Raw genomic sequence first — 20,214 nt, 5'->3', positions numbered from 1 at the left:
AGCTGGTAGAAAAGAATGTTTTATGTGTTGTACTGTATGTTTGTTTTATCGAGGGCCCTGAATGATCAGTTCTATTAGGAACTGGATAGGCTACCCTCAGTAAATATGGTAATAAATAAATAAATAAATAAATAAATAAATAAAATAAGACTATCAAGATATTAATATTAATAATAACACCAGGAAAGTTTAGTAATTAATAACAATAATGAACATATATGTACGTATATGGTGATGGGAGCTGGTAGAAAAGAATGGCAAAGATAAGGTCAAAAATTGAATTTGGGAAGTTTTTGTAATTAATAACAATAATGAACATATATGTACGTATATGGTGATGGGAGCTGGTAGAAAAGAATGACAAAGATAAGGTAAAAAATTGAATTTGGGACACTTGTATTCAGAGACACCACTACCGAGGGGACACTTCTGTAAAACGAATGAGAAACAATATATCTTTTAATATACGGCCAGCCTCTATTCAGGAGACACTTGGGCCTGAATGTGTCCCCTTAATAGGGGTTATGCTATAAACTCCACTACTAAACTAAAAATAACCAGTCATATTCTAAAAAGTGCATGAAAGTAAACTTAAACTAAAGTGAAAACGTTATAAAAATTAACATATTTCTTATTATTAAGCACAAACTTCTATGTTTCGCTTTGAGCGATTTTGTTTTACTTTTACGGTATTTTATCATCATTACATTTTGACTGAGTATTTATGATTATAAATAGATTATTTCTTGATAATGACCGAATGACACCTGATATCTTATATTATAATTAAACCATCTGTTGTACTAACTATAGCGAATTTACATTTACCGATCCATTAATGTAAATGTACAATGTTTATATTGTCAATATTCACAATTATTATTAATTATTATTATATACTCACTATCAAAAAACAAATGCCGCTTAGCGGTGGGTCAACAAAGTCATTCTAATTTACACTTTATTAATATCTTATATTAAACATTTTAGAAACTTAATTACTAACTGTTTTTTTTTCACTCTTTTTTTTTCGAATATGCCATTTTAATGTCTCATAATAGTTTCAACATTCATTATTATTAATTATTATATACTCGTCAACAAAGTCATTATAATTTACACTGTATTAATATCTTATATTAAACATTTTAGAAACCTAATTACTAACTGTTTTTTAAACTTTTGTTTTCGAATATGCCATTTTAATGTCACAATAGTTTCAACTTTTAAAAAAAATTGGATTAAAAAAAATCCCTGAAAAATGTAATAAAGCAAAAAATATTCTTTATAACTAGGATTAAATCTGCAAAAAATGCCTATTCAGAGTTTTATTTTTATTAATCTTCAATGTTCATGGGGACAATACATATTTTAAATACTCATAATTAGTACTCACGACTATATGTATATACTATACTGACAATAATGAAAAATGTATGTTAAGCATAATAACAACAATGTAGTGTCGTCAACAAACACAATTTCATTTGTACCTTGTTGTTAAAATGACAAACAATATTATTGTATCGTATCGTACGTACTTATTTATTTTAGACACGTCTGTACGTGAGAAGTCTGAAGATTCAACCAATCAGAGTAGGCCTAAAGATATTTTGTCAGACGACAAAACTTAATCAAAGTGCTGTAGTCGTCTAAGTTCTAAGCGGGGTTCTAAGATTTACAATCAAGATTTAAGAGACTATTTTAGGAAAAACATTACAATGCAAAGTTACCAGACTACAAAAATAGAAGGCTAAATGCCACTAGCAAATTATTGCCAAACTTGGAGTAGAAGGTAGGCCCAATTTGTAATGTTTTAATAATATTAAGCTAGGCCAGCCTACTCTAGTACGTTTAGCCTAGAAAAGGCCTATATAGGCTGGTTAACTTCTGCAACTAGCCTAGGCCTAGAGCTAAGATTGGAATTAAGGCTTAGCAAGTAGTAAGTCTATGTTATAATGTATTATCCAATATAGCCAGCTAAGAAAGCTAGGCTGGCAACCTACTAACTGGCCTAGGTGAGATTAGAAAGGCCTAGTGAAGTTTATAGAAGGTATTATCCTAGTTTATACAGCCAGGCCTCGGCTAATATGCTACATTAAACTGATTTGTATTAGGGCCTTGTCTGGCTAGAATATTAAATGGATTTTATTTTGACATATTAATACTTATATATACTTTTATTTATGACTAAAAAATACTTCTAGTACAATATAAAGTGAAATATGAATGACTATCAATATCAATGTACACTTAAAATGCATGTTATACGTCATAAAACATCAGAGTAGTGCAGAGAAGATACACCTAGACAATAGTGTGAACATAACATCCATATGTTGTGTTTGCGAAAATGTGTACAGTGCATGCGAAGTATGGTAAAGCAACTTCCGCACTAAAAGGTGTGCATCCTTAGCATATCCTTATACTATTTTGAAGATGAGATATACAGTAAAAAATTTACCTGTACAGGTAAACTTGTTTTGGCATGTGACAGAACTTACAGTATAAAAAAGGTTTGGCAGCCGTAAAAAATATACCACTTAAATTGGCTAGCAATAACAATTACTACATAACATGATTTTATGCTTATATTAAATTTTCATTAACAATACCACTTGTCTTCTATTCATTTTATCACCTAGATTTTTCAAATGGCAAACTCTAACACTTTCTTTTCTTAAAGTATTGTAAACACGATATAGGTGGTAGTTAGGCATTTGTTGCTGCGCAAATGCAACTTCGTTGGAAGAAATTTCAAAGAATTTCTTCTCTGAAGAATTTGTAGCTTTTACTTCCACGTATTCTATGCAGGCTTTTTCTCCAACTGTTTGAATTTCAATGTCGTATGGTAAACCGGTTTCATATTCTTCATTGACCCAACGTACAGTTGCATTATCATCGTACTGATTCTTTAACAGATGATAAACAAGTTTTTCTCCATATTTTCCTACAAGTTCGTCTTTAGGGCTTGGTTGGTTGTTAAGGGCATCATGATCAGGGAGTGATAAATCAAGAAGATCAGGTTTCAGTTCTTCTTCAACTAACTCAACAGCAGTAGAAAGTGACCCACTGAACATACCGCTATGCACAGTTCTTTGAGGGTTTGGTGGTGTTTGAAATTGTGAACCTTCAGTGTGGACTGGCCTAGGCAAATTATGAACTGGTAGGTCAGCTACATGAGAAGGCCTACCTTCCATAGATTTATTCTCTAAATTTGGCAGTTTTTCCATGCCATATGTGCCAGCTATACCTGGATGAGAATTCATACTACTGGCAGCAATAGCTGTCTGCTGGGTATTGCCAAACAAATTACCAGGATTTGTTGTAGTTTGTGGCTGACCATCATTAACTTGTCTTTCTATGTTTGAGTTTGGAATTCTATTGAGTCCTCTAAAATCTTGTATGTCTATTAAAAATATAACACAATATTTCAAAATAGTTTTATGTCGTTTGTGAAGTCACACATTCCTACAACTTCAATGATTGAATCAATTCAAGAAATAAAAATACTGTTATGCATAAAACTCAGTTGGCTCTGTGTGATTTAATTATGCTGATTTAAAAAATCGGAAAATACTGTATAGTGAGCTGTTACAATGCATTATTTTCAAGGGGTACAAACATTAAAATTAGTTTTACTACTGTATATAGATGTAAGAAAAAATACACCTCTCTAAGCTTATTTACGTTTATTACTCAAGTTTACACTGAATATACAATGTACCTTGTTCATTCACTCGTGTTGTTGGTTGTTGCATATGATTTAGCTGTGAATGACCTGGTTGAGGTGAGTGTTCTAATGATGCTTCTTTTGTTGTAGTTTTCAGATCTAAAAGCAAAAATATATTTAGTTTATCTCTCCTGTTAAAGGCTAACTGGGGATCCTTCCCCAGATACAAGTATATAGAGGGTGTTTTTTTCTTCTTTTACCATTCTGAGTTGGGTGGTAGATGGCTGATATTAAGAAAAACGTAACATAAAATTCAGATTACCATTTTCTTGTAGATTAACAATTTGCCTTGGCTGTGTATCTAGTTGAACCTGGGCTGGTTGTGGTGGTGGCCAATGTTTCAAAGATGCTTCTTCAGCAGTATTCTTTCCTTCTGAAAAAATAAAATAATAATATTAATAATTATATTATAATATTTGTGAACTTGACAAATTCAATTATTTGGCAAAATACCAAGTAAGTTTACTGGCTTGTATGTTTGTTTGGTCGCAACATCCACAATTTTCAAGTTATCAGGTTGAAGTTTTGTGTATATCATCAAAAGACCTTGTATTTTATAATATTTCAATAATGGCCAGAATACTAAATAGCATTGCCCTCTGTTTTGTTTTTATATATTTAGGCAAATTAAATTGCCAAGGATAATTATAAGCGAATTCATTCACTATCCTTCTTAAAGGCAATCCCGTTCACAAGACAAACATATACACAAGATGCTCTACATAAACAAGTCTATTACAAGTCTTTGGGAGTGGAGTTGTAATTTGTATTAGAAACAATCCTGACTTATGACAGGACTTGAATCCAGGACCCTTGGATTGGTAGCAAAGCATCATAACCACCAAATCTGTTTCTCTGCATTTTGATCAGCTTCTGAACACTTAATTTATTTTAAATGATCAACTGAAATTCCTATAAAAATTTATTCTTTTTTCCAAAGACCAATAATTATAAAAGAATAAAATTAGGTGTGTTATAAAACAAATAATGAATGTTTTCTATAATATCAGAATAAACCTACTTTCTGTGTGGATCACTCCATAAGCACTGGATTTTGGAGGCCAGCTGTGAATGCCTCCATTATCTTTTTCGATAGGCTTGGCTGAATTTGCATCTTCTTTAACCAATGGTTCTACTTTCACAGGCTTTGGAGGGGCTATAATAGAAAGTGAATAATAATAATAGTATAAATGTACATTACAATACTTTATCTACATTTTACAATGTCAGTTTAGGTGTTTTTAATTAGCCAACCAGAATCATGCATTGTATAAATACTCCACGGTATCAAAATTATAATTTATTATTACAGCACTTACGTGGAATAGGCTTAGGTTCTTCAGCTTTCTCAACTGCCCACAGCTCAACTCCTTCATCCAGTCTTGATAAACCTTCTTGTTTTATAAAATCTTTACCAATACCTTCTGACTGCTGCATTACCAGTATAAGAAATCTCTGGAGCTCTTTCTGACATGTATGATTGCTACAGCTAAAGAATCTAGCAATTTCTTTCCTTACTGAATTATCTGTCTCAACACTGTTCTCTAGTGATTTATTTATGTAGAAATTTTTTGATATTGCACAACTCTTCTTAGGAATTTTTGCAGCTATTACTTTCTCTTTGGAGTAGTCTAGAAGTCGATAAGCAACTTCAAGTCGGTCAGCAGTCATAAAATTCATGATTTTCAGTTTTGATTTTATCTTGAAGTCTTCCACAAGTATTTGATGCACTTCTTCAAAATTTGAAAACAGGAACGTTTGAATATATGGAACAATGCGATGCATTACATTTTGTAGTTTTGGACATAGTTTAGTATTTTCCTGGATTGGCTCTTGTTCCATGCACTCCGACAGATGCTTTACTCCACATGCCTTAAGAAAACGCTGGATATTTTCTTGCTTAGGCATTCCTTGTGCATCATTTCTTCGTTTTTGTCTTACATTCCCGCTACTACTATCATCTAATAAAAGTAAATTGACACAAGGTTCGGATGCAAACATTTCCTCCATCTCTTGCGAGCCTTCATCGGCTATCATAGGTTGGTCTTCAAGACAAACCCATTTATTAGCCTTCGTTGGAAAAACTTTGTAACTTTTCAAATTGCTCTTCAAGAACGCAGCCCTGGTTGTGTCAAGGTCAGTAGGTACATGATATGTAGAACCGGAAATAGCACATTTTTCACCGAGGATTCCAAAGATTTTTAGGACGTGAGAATGAACAACTTTATTGGGCAACTCATTTTCACTCGAAATCTTTACTAGCAGCTGTAGATATTCAAGCATATTAGGTGTATCATCTACTTTAATGTGCCTCTGAAAGAAATCTGACCTTTCTTCATATATTCCTGAAAGAGAATGCTTATCCAAGCTAGAGTAGGTCTGAAATAGTTGGATGGGATCTTCCCAATATGTCATTGATTTAGAAACAAATGTTCCAATGACAATTTTCCGGGCAATATTCCTTGAATAACATGGTTGTGTAGGCACAAAAATAGCCGGAAAGCTAGCAAAAAATGTTTCAAGCTTGTCTGGAGGTGAGTGAAGTTGTAGATGAATGTAAACCTGGAACATATGATCAATGGATGTGGCAAATGTCGCTCCAGACTTCATTTTTTCATCTGGTTTGTAGTCTTTTCCTCTTGTACACCATTCTTGAAGCATGCTGTAAATAAAATTGATATCTTCAATTTTATTCTCTCCTTTCATCTGCAAGAAGTTCTTCAGTTCTACATTCTCCAGATTCCTACCTTCTAAGTACGGAACATGGTTATTTAAAAACGCGTATAGTCTTGTTGAAAAAAGGAAAGCCTGATTTGGTGGGAGTAGTCGATTATCTGTTCTACTTCCATCTGGATTAATTACTGATGTTGTGGGAATCCAGGAGGACTTCAGTAACAACTTTGCAAAGCTGGAATCAATTTGTCTCTTTCTGTCGTTGTCGATAACCACAAAGGCATTGGTAAATTCCCTGAAGTAGTTCCACTCTTTTCCCAGCATATTTAGCAAGTTTACCATAACTTTACTACTACTAGGATTATTGCTCTTTGTGTTATTTTCAATAAGTGTCTCTAGTTCTTTGCTCCGACAATCTTCAATGTGATAACAACCATCACTTGATACTGGCCACTTATCATATTCCTGAACCCAAACTGATGAATCCTAAACAGAAATATTGAATTATTATAATTAATATGCTACAAAATAATAATCATTGTATGGGAGACATTGTTTCAAAAATTTGTCATAAATACACACATTACAATGAATATGAAAACAAATTTTGTTTTGAACTTCAAACTAGAATTGAAATTTTTGATTTATCAAGTGTAACAGCTGTATTTTGAACAAAGACTTTGGTGTTCACATTTGTAAATTTATGAAAAAAGTATGGATTTCGAATTTAGAATAGAAAAGTAAATAGTTTAGTAACTTTCATATTTGTGGATTTAACATTTTTTTAAAGAATTGTGAATTATAGTTGCAGAAAAATTTTGAAATTAGAGAAACCATCAGATTATTGCCATCCAAACCTACCATAGCACACTTCTGTAGTGTTAGTGTTTTCCTCTCAATAGCTATCAAACTCAAAACTCCCAGTTTTTCTAAAAATATCTTCCATTCATGGCCAATTCCCCGTTTTCCACAAGTTAGGTAACATTCATCCAAAAAAGTCCATTCACCTCCTAAAAGTGATAGCAATGGATAAAAGAAAATGTATCTTCAATTATGAATTACACAAACCAACCATGTTGTCTATAAAGTCTATGTAAACTACTTGAAGTTTCATCATTCTCTTTGATATAGCATGGTTACTGTATGAGGATGTTTCGTGGAGCAGAAGAGATATGATGTACCTGGACTGTTCCACTTTCCTTTTGGGGTACCTATTAGGGAATACTGATATCAGTTTATAAAGCAGGACTTACCTTTGAAGTCATTTTTAAGATCATACTTGTTACCATATTTCATTGTAAAGTGGACAGGTTCTTTGTTAGGATTCACAAATGTTCCTTTATCAGTTCGTACTTGTACCAGTTCCTTTAAATCTTCCCACTTGCAAATATTAGGCTGATTTTGCATTTCTTCTTTGATGTATACAACATAACTTACACACACTGCTGGTGACTTGTTCTTTTTTTTTTAAAAATCACAAAAGAAGTCAAAATCAATTAAATCAATGAAAAAAAACTTAAAACATCATGATTCTCTATTTTAGCTCACCCCTTTCCAACGAATGTCTATACATCATTATTCGGTATTTTAAATGCTGCAATATTTGTATGTTTTATCAGATTTTTAATGTATTTTAAAAGTATTTTAATATCTTTCTTATTCTTTCTTAAGTATTTTTAATGTATTTTATATCCTATCTATACAAATAAAGTTTATCTATGTCTATATCTATGTTATCTGATTTACCCAATTTCTATGATTTGTGCACTCTTGACCAAGAGTTTAATATATCTCATTATCAGTATGCCTACATGGCAGTAAATCTATCCCAAATTCATGCCATCTCTTCTTTAAAAGGGATATCAGACTGAAGACCACAGCTGCCAAAAAGCTAATTTTATAGGTCTTAATTCTTATCTTACCTTCCAATCTTCAGATTTAAGTGTTGGCAAGATGTGATTATGAATAACATCATATGGGGTGATGTGGCAAATTCCTAACTGCTCCATCATTAGCATAACTTGTGAATTACCTACACCATCTTGACAAGTCAAAAGGTCACCATGTAGAATATTCATGTCTGATTCCAGTGTCTGGATATTCCCTGAAATGAATAGATTCAAAGGTCCAATGTTATAAAGTAGCAATTTATCTTTATGCTAACGTTAAGGCTTTTGTAGTTCTATTGTTTGCATTAGTCCTCAATAATGCCTGATCTATATTGTGATGATTCTCTTTATTTTTGTTTAAAATTAAACCAAATTCAGATAAAGTACTGTAATTCTTCCTCAGTCGTATTAACATTATTTAAATTACCTTGCATTTGTTTCTTAATAGATTTCTTCTCTGCATAAATGTCAGTCCTTTGATTTTCAAAAGTCAATGAAAAGAAAACACTTTTGTCTTCAAGATTTGTCCACATTCCATTGCTGAGTGGAATGATGGGAAGGGCTTGAATCTCCTTAATCGGTTCCTCCGATATGTCATGTTCCATATCACGACAGCGATAGATACAAGTCAACCACTTAGCAACAGAATCAATTTTCAAACAAACACCTGGTAAAACAAAGAAGAAGTTAAGTACAAGAAGAACACACCTTTTGATATTAAGACTATTTGAGTTATCCTCATCCCTGGGAAAAAATAAGTAAACCTTGGAAAACAAATTACACATTCCTGGCCAACATATAGAAATCGAAAGGCTTATACTGACTTTGCTATCTTTAGCTTACCATTTGCTTTAGCTTGCAAGACCTCTCCTTTAAACAGACTAATAAGGTTAGTAGTCGTGATTGTCTTTACACCAAGACTCTTTAAGAGGGAAGCATTAAGCAATTTGCTAACAGTGTTGCTAAGATAATAGCAATCAAGATGGCGGTTCAAAGCTGTTGAAGATACAAGTTCTTGTACCAATGGATCATGAATGATGGCTTGTGATGGCTGCTTCCAGATGGTTGATCCAGTATCTGTTAAAGATTAATAATTAATATCATAATTCCTGCCAAATTTAGATAAACAATTAAGAATATCTTTTGCAAGAAATCTTATTGAAGAGATATAGGAGCAATTTCTATTTCATTTACATTCTGTTTAAGATGCATTTTTTTAAATGTTAAAATACTTTTAATATTAGAACAAAAGAATATATACCATCTGGTGACACAACAGGTAGGCATGGAGAAGACTTCAGTTTTTGATGAATTTCTTTGGCAACACTCTCAAAGAAGCCTAAAATCTGGCCTTCCACTGGTACAAATTGAAGGAATCTACACACTGCTAGTTCTTCGTCCTTGCAACCATAGTATTCCTGTATAAATATAAACATCATAAAATACAATGTTATCATTGGTTTAAAAACAGTAATGCCACTGCATTAATTACTTGAATCTTGATAATGTTGTACCTTAAAAGTACTACATATCTTACTTAATAACAACTTACCTTAAAGTATTGCAGAGCTTTAATAAAAAGAGCAGGTAAATGCTGTTTGATCCATTGGTTCCAGGCACTGTCACTGTCAACATCTTCACGTGAAGATGGGATGTCAAAGTCACCTAAAACAAGGTTATAATAACAAGTTTAAATTAAAATTGTATGGTTTCTAGTAGACCACTTTACAATGTTATCTACTTTACTTGTTGTGGTTTACATTGGTCAACATTATCTCACTCGTAAAAATTTTAAAGTCATACTTAAATTTGACATATAAAATTACCTTGTATAATAAATTTGAATCCATAGCTCCTCAGAGGCAAGTATGCAAAAACATACTGATCCTTCATAACAACTTCAGATATGCTTTTGTCCTTTGGCAGAGGAAAAGCCAAAGCAAGCTCAGTGGACTCCATGTTAGCTCTGTCACACTAAAAACAACAATGTTGAAATGAAAAGAGTTATTACATATATGCAAATTTTCTATAAAATTATAATTTCATTAAGAATGGGTTTAAACTACATACCATTGATTCATCTACGTTTATCATGTCTCTGACAACAAGCCAAAAGTCAGTTCCATTGGTGTGTTTTATCTCAATGACACTCTTTGGATGATCAATCCTTTTCATTTCTGCCTTTGTGTGTTTTGGCTGTAAAAATAGATTATTAAAGTATAATGTTAAAAATATTTCATTACTACTACTGTATATAATATGCTTAATTAGGAGAGTAGTGAAGTCGGTATGTTGTATCATTAATTCTTCTATTGTACTGTATACTTGTAATGAAAGCAAGTCCAACTAAGAAAACTATCAGTACACATGTTTTATTAAGCTCTGTCTACACTATCAAACTTTATATGACAAAAAAATGTCCATGCCCATATTTGGGCACATCACATTTTTTTGTCACATAAAGTTTGATAGTGTAGACAGAGCTTCATACTTTATTTGTTCTTTTTGTTTTCTTGTATAATTCATTGCTTGAAGTAAGTATTATACTTTCTTACCTGATTAACAACTTGAATTGAACGTAGTCTGTGCAGGAACAGCAGGAGTGACGGCTGAATGTCATCAAATCGATTCAGGAGTTTGTTTGTTTTACAAACGTCACTCTTCAAAGGTAGTAAAATTCTTGTCTGCCACCTAGAGAAAAAATGAACAGTTTAAAAATAATAATATACAATATATATTTACTCATTCAAGCACTCAATTGACCCCAATTTGAATTTAGTGACCCTATGTAAGCAAAATAGAATAAATAATCGTAAAATAGTGAAAATGAAGCAGCACTCACCCCTTTGAATCATCATCATCTTCTTCAGTAACATCTCTTGGTTTGGAGGCACCTATCCAGGTGGGTAGAATGTATCCTAGGGGGTCAGTTTGACGGTCAAAGCAGATATGAAATCCATTTGAGTGTATCTCTGGTCTATCAGTCACTCTGAAGACAGACTTGAAACCAATCCCTTTATGACCTGAAATTCAGAAGTGTATATAAATACAGAAGGTGATACAGGTAATATTTTTATGGAGTTAGTTGGTAATTCTAAACTTAACTTCCACATAAGTATATCACATGCATGCCTATATTTTCTTTTTCATTACTTCGGTGATTCTCTATTCAATTATAAATGATTGTAAAAAAAACAGAATTACCTATATAACCATATTTGTGTTTGCCTTTGGTACTTTTACCCACATCACATAATGCCTGTATGTTCTCACCACTAAAGCCCCTCTCATTGTTGTAGACAGTAATGCTACCATCTTCCAAAACAAACAACAATGAAGGCAGTTGGCATTGTTCCTTGTAAGTATTATCGTCAGCATTTTGAACCAACTCGAGTACAAAGTGTGTATCTTTAGTGTACAGTTCAGAGGACAGTCTCTCTAAACTTCTGGCGATTCTGAGTTTCTGTCTTGCTATCAATTCTTCACCATCTTTGTTCAATACGGCATTGATACCAAATTCATCTTTGCGAATTTTGTCAACAATGGCTTTGCACTCTTGCATTTCTATCTGCCGTGGAGTGAGTGGGGTTACTGGTTCCACAATTTCATCATCAGCAGCAGTCTCTTCTTCTGATTGGACATCTACTTCTTCATTTTCTTTATCAGTATCCTCACCTTCGCCTGTTTCCTCTAAACTTTTGATGTCATCATTTTTTTCAATTTCAGGGTCTTTTTCTTTCAAATTCTCACTTGACGATGAAAGTTCTGAAGTAAAATAATATTTAATGAATGATCCTTCTTGAATCTTAACGGATTAAGATGTGGAATTATAAAAGGACATTACATACCATTTTCATTTGACTCTGTAGCAGGTGGTGTTTCATCTACAGATGATGGTGTTTCTGTAGCTGGTGGTGTTTCATCTGTATCTGTTTCAGAGAAGTTTTCACTTTCATCACTTATGTCCTCTTCCCTTTCTAATTCCAGAATCTTAAAATATAAAACAGTTATTAGAAAAAAAATTGTCCAAATAAATCCAAATCAAGGCAATGTAGGCTTTTTAGGTAGTGGTGTTTTTGGCCATGGGAAAATTACAGTAACTACAGTTAGAAGTAGTTTGAAAATAAAAAGTATGCGTGATTACAGCAGTATGCACAACTATTTACCTCTGGTTGGTCATTTTCTGTTTCTGGCAAAAGGTCAGCAATATCAATTGACTCATCATCATCATTTTGGTAATTGTCAGCAAAATTAGGATTTTTTAGTTTCAGGTCAAATGTTTCTGACCATTCAACAATTCCTAGTAAGAAACCAAGCCGTTGCATCCTGTTCAACTGGTTTGTTGTCATGCAAGCTTCATTGAGTAACTTTTTAGACCGTTTGTCTCCTATTACAGTGGACAGTGGTTTTAGAAAAACCTAAAAAAAATTTCATAAATATTTAAAACTTTTACAGAAGTTCTCAAATCTACAGCAACCTAATTCTTTCCTAAACATTAATGCATTCTATCATAAATAAAGACAAATTTCCATCTTGTTATCATTTTCTAAAAAAATATACAGTGTACATTTACACTTGCACCGTTTTGTTTGTACTTGCCTCTGACACAGCAAAACAAAGGTTGGTTGGTAGTAGAACTAGACAATCCAGAACAAAAGTAACAACTTTGATGTCAGAATCAGACTTCTCTGGTGGTCCACCAGGAACTGGCATATAATCTTTAGCCAGTATCTCATTTAGGGCCAACTCATAATGATTCTGCAGAAGGTTAAGAGGAGCATTTTGGATACCGTCCTTGGTTACAATTGAAACTAAGTGCCCAGCAGTAAGCCTAGCATCTCCTTGAATTGCTGATGTTTTGAACAAATCAACTGATGTTTCAGAAGCTAACTTCAACAGAACTCCAGGTCGAGTTTCCAATGCAAGTATCTTGATAGGCTCATTCAGTTGGTAATCTGAAAAAACAAATATATCTGGTTTACAAACTATATTGATGGATAGAGTTGACTATAGCACCCATTCAAGTCTTCCCATAGCGTAATTTAAGCAGCCACTCTTGAAATGTTTGGCCCACATTTTGTATCTACTTTACATCTCTGCTGTATATCTTTACTGTACATTGATTGTTATACTGTAGATACTTTTTTGGGGTACACAAATGACATATTTGCATAAGGTTTCAATAAAATAACAATCCTTCAAGTACGATTTTAACTAATTAAATTATAAACACGTTTAATTCATTACCATCTTGTTCACATGGAACCATTACACCAGACCACTTCTCAATGAAATGTTTCAATTCTCCATGTTCAGGTTTAAAGATCAGATCCCACTGAGACCAGTCGGCAAAGTCGTTCAGTAATGGGGTAGAATTCAGAACTAGCATGGCGTTACATACACTTTGGTGCCCACGTAATCCAAAATTCTTGGCCGAGAATCCTTTTTTTCTTATAAAATAAATTAACGAATATAATTAATTGTTTACTTATCATTGTGTATCACAATAACAAGTGACAAGCCACACATTTTATATTAAAACCATCATGGCAAAAACAAAATATAATCAAAATTCTAACACAAACTGTAATAAGAATAAAGAGAGCGGCAACCAATGATAACCAAACAAATAACTTTACTTTATCTAAAAGGTTGTGTAATCTATACTTTACTATATATAATTTGTTCTGTGCCTGTGTGAACATAAACTACAGTATCTACTGTTTTGTCCAAAAATAATTTTACATTTGGCTAGTGAAGAAACTGTTCACTAGACATTTGCAGGAATATCAGTTAACTAGAATAAACAGACATGTGTAACCGGCTGGTACTATCAAATTACTGGTGGTACCTGTTTTGAGAACACACAGCTTGTTCATATGTAACACAGTTTTGTTCATCATTTTGGGGGATGTTCTTTGCCTTGGAAACAAGTAGTTGTATAGAACCTTTTCCGATGGTATCAACTGATGTTGTCTGGAAATGCTCACACAAAGCAGTTTCAACAGCTTTAACATCATTCTGAAAATAAATAAAATAGCTATTATATTTATAGTCTGTATATCAAAATACCAATTACCATATAAATAAAATTGTGACACTATCATTAACTCTCTCCAACTTAGCATTCTTGTTCTGTAGTCAATGGTATCTCCACAATAACTGATTTAATACAGCTACATGCATGTGGCATTTCAGTGATGTACAGTAGCCATGAGAAATAAAGTGGTCTGGTTTTCGCAAGAACAAATGGGTTGTCAAAGGCCTCTGTGAAAAAGTGGTCAGATTGAAACCTTACCAAACGGACAGGTGGCTAAGGCCCTTCATTTCATTTGTCAACAGTTGCTGTACTGTGCATCAATTTATAACAGATATATAATTGTTATTAGGCATCAGTTACATACAGTTTGCATAAAATCCATTGTTTACAGCAGCCTAACCGTTTTAGACTGGCCAAAACTTAACTTTCGTAATCTTGCACCAGCCATGGGGATACCTTCATGCACTACCTAAGTATATTAATTGAGCACAAACCATGTTCTGCTTTCCACACTGTCTGATGAAGTCAGTAAGATCATGTGTAGAAGGGTGGTATGGTGTTCCATTAGCATTCAAACTGCTTGATGTGCCAATAATACTGCCTCCAAACTGTTGAAGAAGCTGTATCACACACATGAAATTATATATATCTAAATATCTTTGTGATTTATCTATACTTTGTTAATGTTTATGTGAAAGTTGTGTAACTGGTGTAGAGTATTGTACTGTATGATTTCATAAGTCAACAAGTATTTGATTGTTTCTATGCACAATTACATATTTCAAATTTAAATAACGTACTATTCAATAATAAAATAAACAAACCTTTGGAGTTTTTGTAAGAAACTGCAGAAAAGTTCCCTTTTTCAAATCCAAAAAACTTGATACTTTTTTACTCTTGCACAATCTTATTTCAATTAAGCAAAGGTCTTTAAGATTTGGAACCTCTTTGATTTTATTAAGAAACTGCCCAATGTCAGAAATAATCTCATCTGTAAAAATCAATTCATTGATTCAATTTATTTCAATTGTTACAATTAGTATGTCAACAATATACTGGCGTGGTCACTCGCACTAGAGGATGCAACACAACAACATCAACAAAAAAGAAAAGAGATTATATATGAAAAGGGTAACTCTGAAAATGACCGCAATAGTTTACCTTCATCAGGAATCTTATTGGTGCATACAGGTTCTTGCTCAACTTTATTGTCTAACGCATTGATTGTTTCGACTGCCTCTTCTTCATATCCTGGTTGGTATTCTTCAGGAATTTCCATGCTGCCAAGACATACAGCAAGATGGAAAAGATTCCTTGCAACCTCGTTATTTACAACTGCAGGAAGTGCACGAAACAAACTTCGAAGCCTCGGCTCATGTTCCAACAACGGACGAGCATTCTCAAAGACCTTAAGAATGGCTTCCCCAGCAGTCATATCAGCATATCGCTTCCGGTTGTCCAATTTCGATGACTCACGGTTAACATTGGCTGGATCAAGTATAGACTTCTTGACACTTTGCAGTGATGCTTCTACCTCTTGCTTTAACTGTTCTACAATTGTTTTACGGCATTGCTCCATTGTGGTTTTCTCTTCTCGTTGAGCCTTTTTGATAACCTATAAAAATTGTTTTCGTAATTAACTATAAAATCTAGTTTTCTTTTTAAGAAGTGTTGTGAAGCTTCCTGTCGGAGAGAGAGTTTAAAATAAGCTCTTCTGTGCAGTTAAACAGAATTCCATTCAACTTGTTAGTGGTGAATATACATGGTACTATTAAATCACCACTGCAGGCAGACATACTATATCATTATTTATCAATTATGTATGGTATACTTACCGAAACTCCAAGTGCAACACTCTGCACACGAATTCCAAGTTGATAAGGGTCTGATACTTCATAGTGGCTCATTATGTACTCCATGAATTCCTTTAAGTCAACCTTGGTTCTCCAGAGGTCCTTTCTTGACATGTGTTCCTTCAAAAGGCCCAAAATATCCATTGTAGTAACTTTTATAATATCTTGATCGGATTGGTACGGAGGAAATTTAAAAACATTATAAACTTCAGGGAATTTACTAAGAGGTCCCACGTTTAAATCCTCAAAGCTGTCTTTGCCCTCTTGAATATTGTGAAGATCTTCAAGTAATTCAAACAGTGTTGCTATAGAACGACACTTACAAAAAGCTGATATGTAGGCATTGATGCGACACAGTAAGCGTTGATGTTCTCGAATTACTTCCAGATCAGTTTCTCTATTTAACCCAAGCTGTTTGATATTATTCTGGCCAAAATATTCTCTGACACCTTTCATAACCAACTCAATACTAACATGTTCATTTTGTTCTGAGAGTGCTTGGATATGAAATGAAGCTCGTGAATTGAGTTCCTCTCTTGTTGGTCTTTTTCTGCCCCTTGTCTGTTGAAGTGTAGAAACATCCAAGTGATCAAATTTTATCCTGCGGTTTTCTGATTCTGCTTTTGGATCTTTCTTTTTCTTGTCTTTCTTTTTCATTGTTGCGCCTTCATTTAATGATGGCCAATAATTACTGGACTGACTGTTCACACCAACTAAGAATTCATCTGTGTCTAAAATGTTTTGAGGCAAATTGTCATAAACCACTGAGGGTTTTGAACTCTGAATATTTCTTTTCCTTTGTGGAGATAATGGAAAGCCTTCGATTATTTGTTGGGACTCTTGAAGTAATTGTGAAGGAGTATTCATTGCCATTTCGCTTCTTGGCTGCCTATTTACTGTACCTTGACCAAATGATTGATTTGGTTGGGTAACAATATTTCCAAAAGTGGGCATCTGATAGGCAGAGGGAATGAAATATTGAGAAAATCCTGCAGCTTTTCCAGGTTGATGCAGATTTTCATGTCTTTGTTGGGATCTTGCAGGAGTATTCATTTGTATTTCGCTTCTTGGCTGCAGATTTACATTCTCTTGACCAAATGATTGATTTGGTAGGGTAACATTATTTCCAAACGTAATATTACCAAAAGTGGGCATCTGATGGGCAGGAGACATGAAGTGTTGAGAAAATTCCGCAGCTTTTCCAGGTTGCTGAAGATCTTTTTCTTTTTGTTGGGACTCTTGGAGCAATTGTGAAGGATTATTAATTTGCATTTCGCTTCTTGGCTGCCGATTTACATTCTCTTGTCCAAATGATTGATTTGGTAGGGTAACATTATCTCCAAAAGTAATATTACCGAAAGTGGGCATCTGATGGGCAGGGAAAAATCCTGAAGCTGTTACAGGTTGCTGGGAGGTTGTTGTTTTTTCAACAGGATCCTTAAGAGATCTTATAGTATTTTCAAGGGTTTCAGAAAAAAATTTGCCAGTATCAATGCCCATTAATGGCAATAATGGAGACTGTGATACAGTTTGTGCCGTTTCTTGCACCTTCTTGGTGGAAGTACTTGAAGCACTTTTGCTTTTGACAGTTTTTTCAACTTTTTTGGTAACACTTGAGCCCTGATTTGAGGTGACTGCAACTGGTTTACTTTTCACATTTTCTTTTGGGACTTTGACTACCTGTTTTTTTAATCGCAAAACTGCTGTTCCTTTTTTCTTGACTATTTCAAAACAGTTAAAAACGTCTGGTATACATTTAATTCCATTGATACCATATCTGCGTAATACAATATCTTTTTTAAAGTAGGTATTATATTTGGTTGCCAGGTCATTTATTGGAATTTCACCCGATTCTTTTTCAAGAAGTTCCTTAATGTTTTTCTTAATATCATCTTTGTGTGTATGCTTTTGCGCCATGATGCCTATAGAAAGTATTACTGAAAAACAAATATAACAAGTTTGTTTATCGATTTTAGCATATAGTACATAATTAGATTACCGGATGATACCCTAATCAAACAAACAATGAAGGAAACTAACAGGAAAGTAAAACAACCTGTAGGAAGACCAAGAAATAACTGGATGAACCAAATAAAGAAAGACTTACAAATTAAATTTCCATTTGAAATGCATTGTATAACTGTGTTTTTATCAATAATTTATATAGTGTTAATTGATATTTTTAATTAAGTATTGATTGTAATGAGCATAAAACCAAGAGGAACGCTAGTGGTGTGCGCTTCCCCTCCTCTCTTGATAACTAAAATGAAATTAAAAATTATTTTTTATCTGTATATAATATGTAAAATTACGTTAGTCCGGTTCTCTAGTTCCCTGTGTCGATAAGACAATAGAATTAATGATTATGTACGATTGACGTTGCCAGTAAAAAACAGAACACTTGAATTAGTGCTGATAGCCAGTCAAATACTAAATATGCATGCATAGTGTTCATTAAACAGACTGGGCACTACTATTATGCAGTTTCAAACTTACCCCTTAAAATTACTCGCAATTATACGAAACTGCATTAGCAGCAAACTTACACACCAGGGCAACATGAATGTTACTTTTCCTACTACAGTAGATGTCCCATCACTCTACAGCTAGCTAGCCTAGTCTGTTTAGCAGGGTAGGCTGGCCTAGGCAGTATATGATAGAAGGGTTCACTGTAAAATATAGCCTAGGCTCGCGTGTATTCCCGCCATGATTACATACTTACACAGTCTCGAAGTGTGGGCTTTGGGCCTAGCTCGTCGTACGTTTGTTGCCTCGTTCGGATCATCAGTCGATAAATATATACAAATATGCAATGCTGATACATAATTATTCTTCTATTCGGCAAAATACGCTAACTCATAATAATGAGATACAGTAATTGTAGTTTATATCTATCGTCGCTCTGCCCTTTGTTCATTGTGGATGCTGGGTATTCCCCGTGTTGATGAAACGTGGAAATACCGACCACTGAGCTGCCTGATTGGTTGGTTTGCACACGGCACTACTGATTATAGTAATTATTCCGTGAATTTTACTTCATTCCTTTTCCAGTTAATTACAAGATTGGAAATTCCAATGTGTTATCATTGTCAATAGAAAGTTGCCTATGGTGTTATACAGTAATTCTATTTTATTGATGGATTTGTTCGATGTTAGTTTAAAAAATAAAAATAAAAATATACCTGATAATAAGTAGCCTTCCATATTTTTTTCTAATTTATTCGTAATTGTTAGTTTGTTTCACTATTATGTATTTATAGCCTATATTATATTGTGACATCTTCGTATGGGCCCATATAGAACTCCCAACCAATACCGCCCTATTATTCTATATAATATTCTCTGTAAAGCCTATAAATAATATAAATAATAATAATGAATATGGGTCATAATGCGCCGTGTTTTTGGTGTAATACGGGGTGTAATATGGTAACATGCATATTCAAATAATCCCTATAAATTAAAAGAGAAACATAATCGAGCATTACAATTTGTTCTCCGATTTTGATGACTGTTTGACCATGCTAAAACTATAGGATGGGTCCTCCTAAATACCAAGACCTACCAAGAACTACCAAGAACTAACTACCAAGACTGTCAATTTAAAGTGTTAATTTAACGAAATATGATATATATAGACTTCTAATAGCATTTCCAACAATAAAACCTTAATTTTAGCGCGATATAGACACCAAAAATGTTAAATAATCGACAAGCTAAGGTCTTGGTATTGAGGAGGACCCGCTAGGATTGGAGGTCCTCCTAAATATCAAGACCTACCTAGACCTACCAAGAACTACCAAGACCTACCAAGACCTGTCAATTTAAAGTGTTAATTTATTTAACGAAATATGATATATATAGACTTCTAATAGCATTTCCAACAATAAAACCTCAATTTTAGCGCGATATAGACACCAAAAATGTTAAATAATTGACAAGCTTTGCGTTCGTGAAACGAACTGAGTTGATGCATACATTGCGTCACAAAGTCCGTATTGCGTCAAATATTGGTGTCTATATCGC

General features: G+C 33.6%; 1 protein-coding gene across 1 annotated transcript; it reads right to left on the bottom strand.

Annotated features, from left to right (window-relative positions):
• Nucleotides 1–379: 379 nt before the first annotated feature.
• Nucleotides 380–19,111, bottom strand: LOC140059883 (uncharacterized). Its single transcript, XM_072105857.1, has 27 exons — nt 18,911–19,111; nt 16,171–18,125; nt 15,497–15,950; nt 15,160–15,326; nt 14,830–14,955; nt 14,147–14,316; nt 13,543–13,745; nt 12,895–13,250; nt 12,462–12,713; nt 12,144–12,285; nt 11,500–12,060; nt 11,138–11,318; nt 10,851–10,986; nt 10,366–10,491; nt 10,122–10,269; nt 9,848–9,960; nt 9,557–9,713; nt 9,139–9,372; nt 8,723–8,962; nt 8,329–8,510; nt 7,660–7,864; nt 7,268–7,416; nt 5,053–6,892; nt 4,755–4,889; nt 3,996–4,106; nt 3,728–3,832; nt 380–3,409 (listed from the first exon to the last, which is right to left on the bottom strand). Exons 2-27 carry the CDS (start codon nt 18,103–18,105, stop codon nt 2,595–2,597), a joined length of 9,243 nt encoding a protein of 3,080 aa, XP_071961958.1. The 5' UTR covers nt 18,106–18,125; nt 18,911–19,111; the 3' UTR covers nt 380–2,594.
• Between the last annotated feature and the right edge of the window lie 1,103 nt (nt 19,112–20,214).

The sequence above is a fragment of the Antedon mediterranea genome, chromosome 10 (assembly GCF_964355755.1).
Source record: "Antedon mediterranea chromosome 10, ecAntMedi1.1, whole genome shotgun sequence".
NCBI lineage: Eukaryota > Metazoa > Echinodermata > Crinoidea > Comatulida > Antedonidae > Antedon > Antedon mediterranea.
Note: the sequence above shows the minus strand (reverse complement) of the source record. Positions and strands in the feature narration are given on the sequence as shown.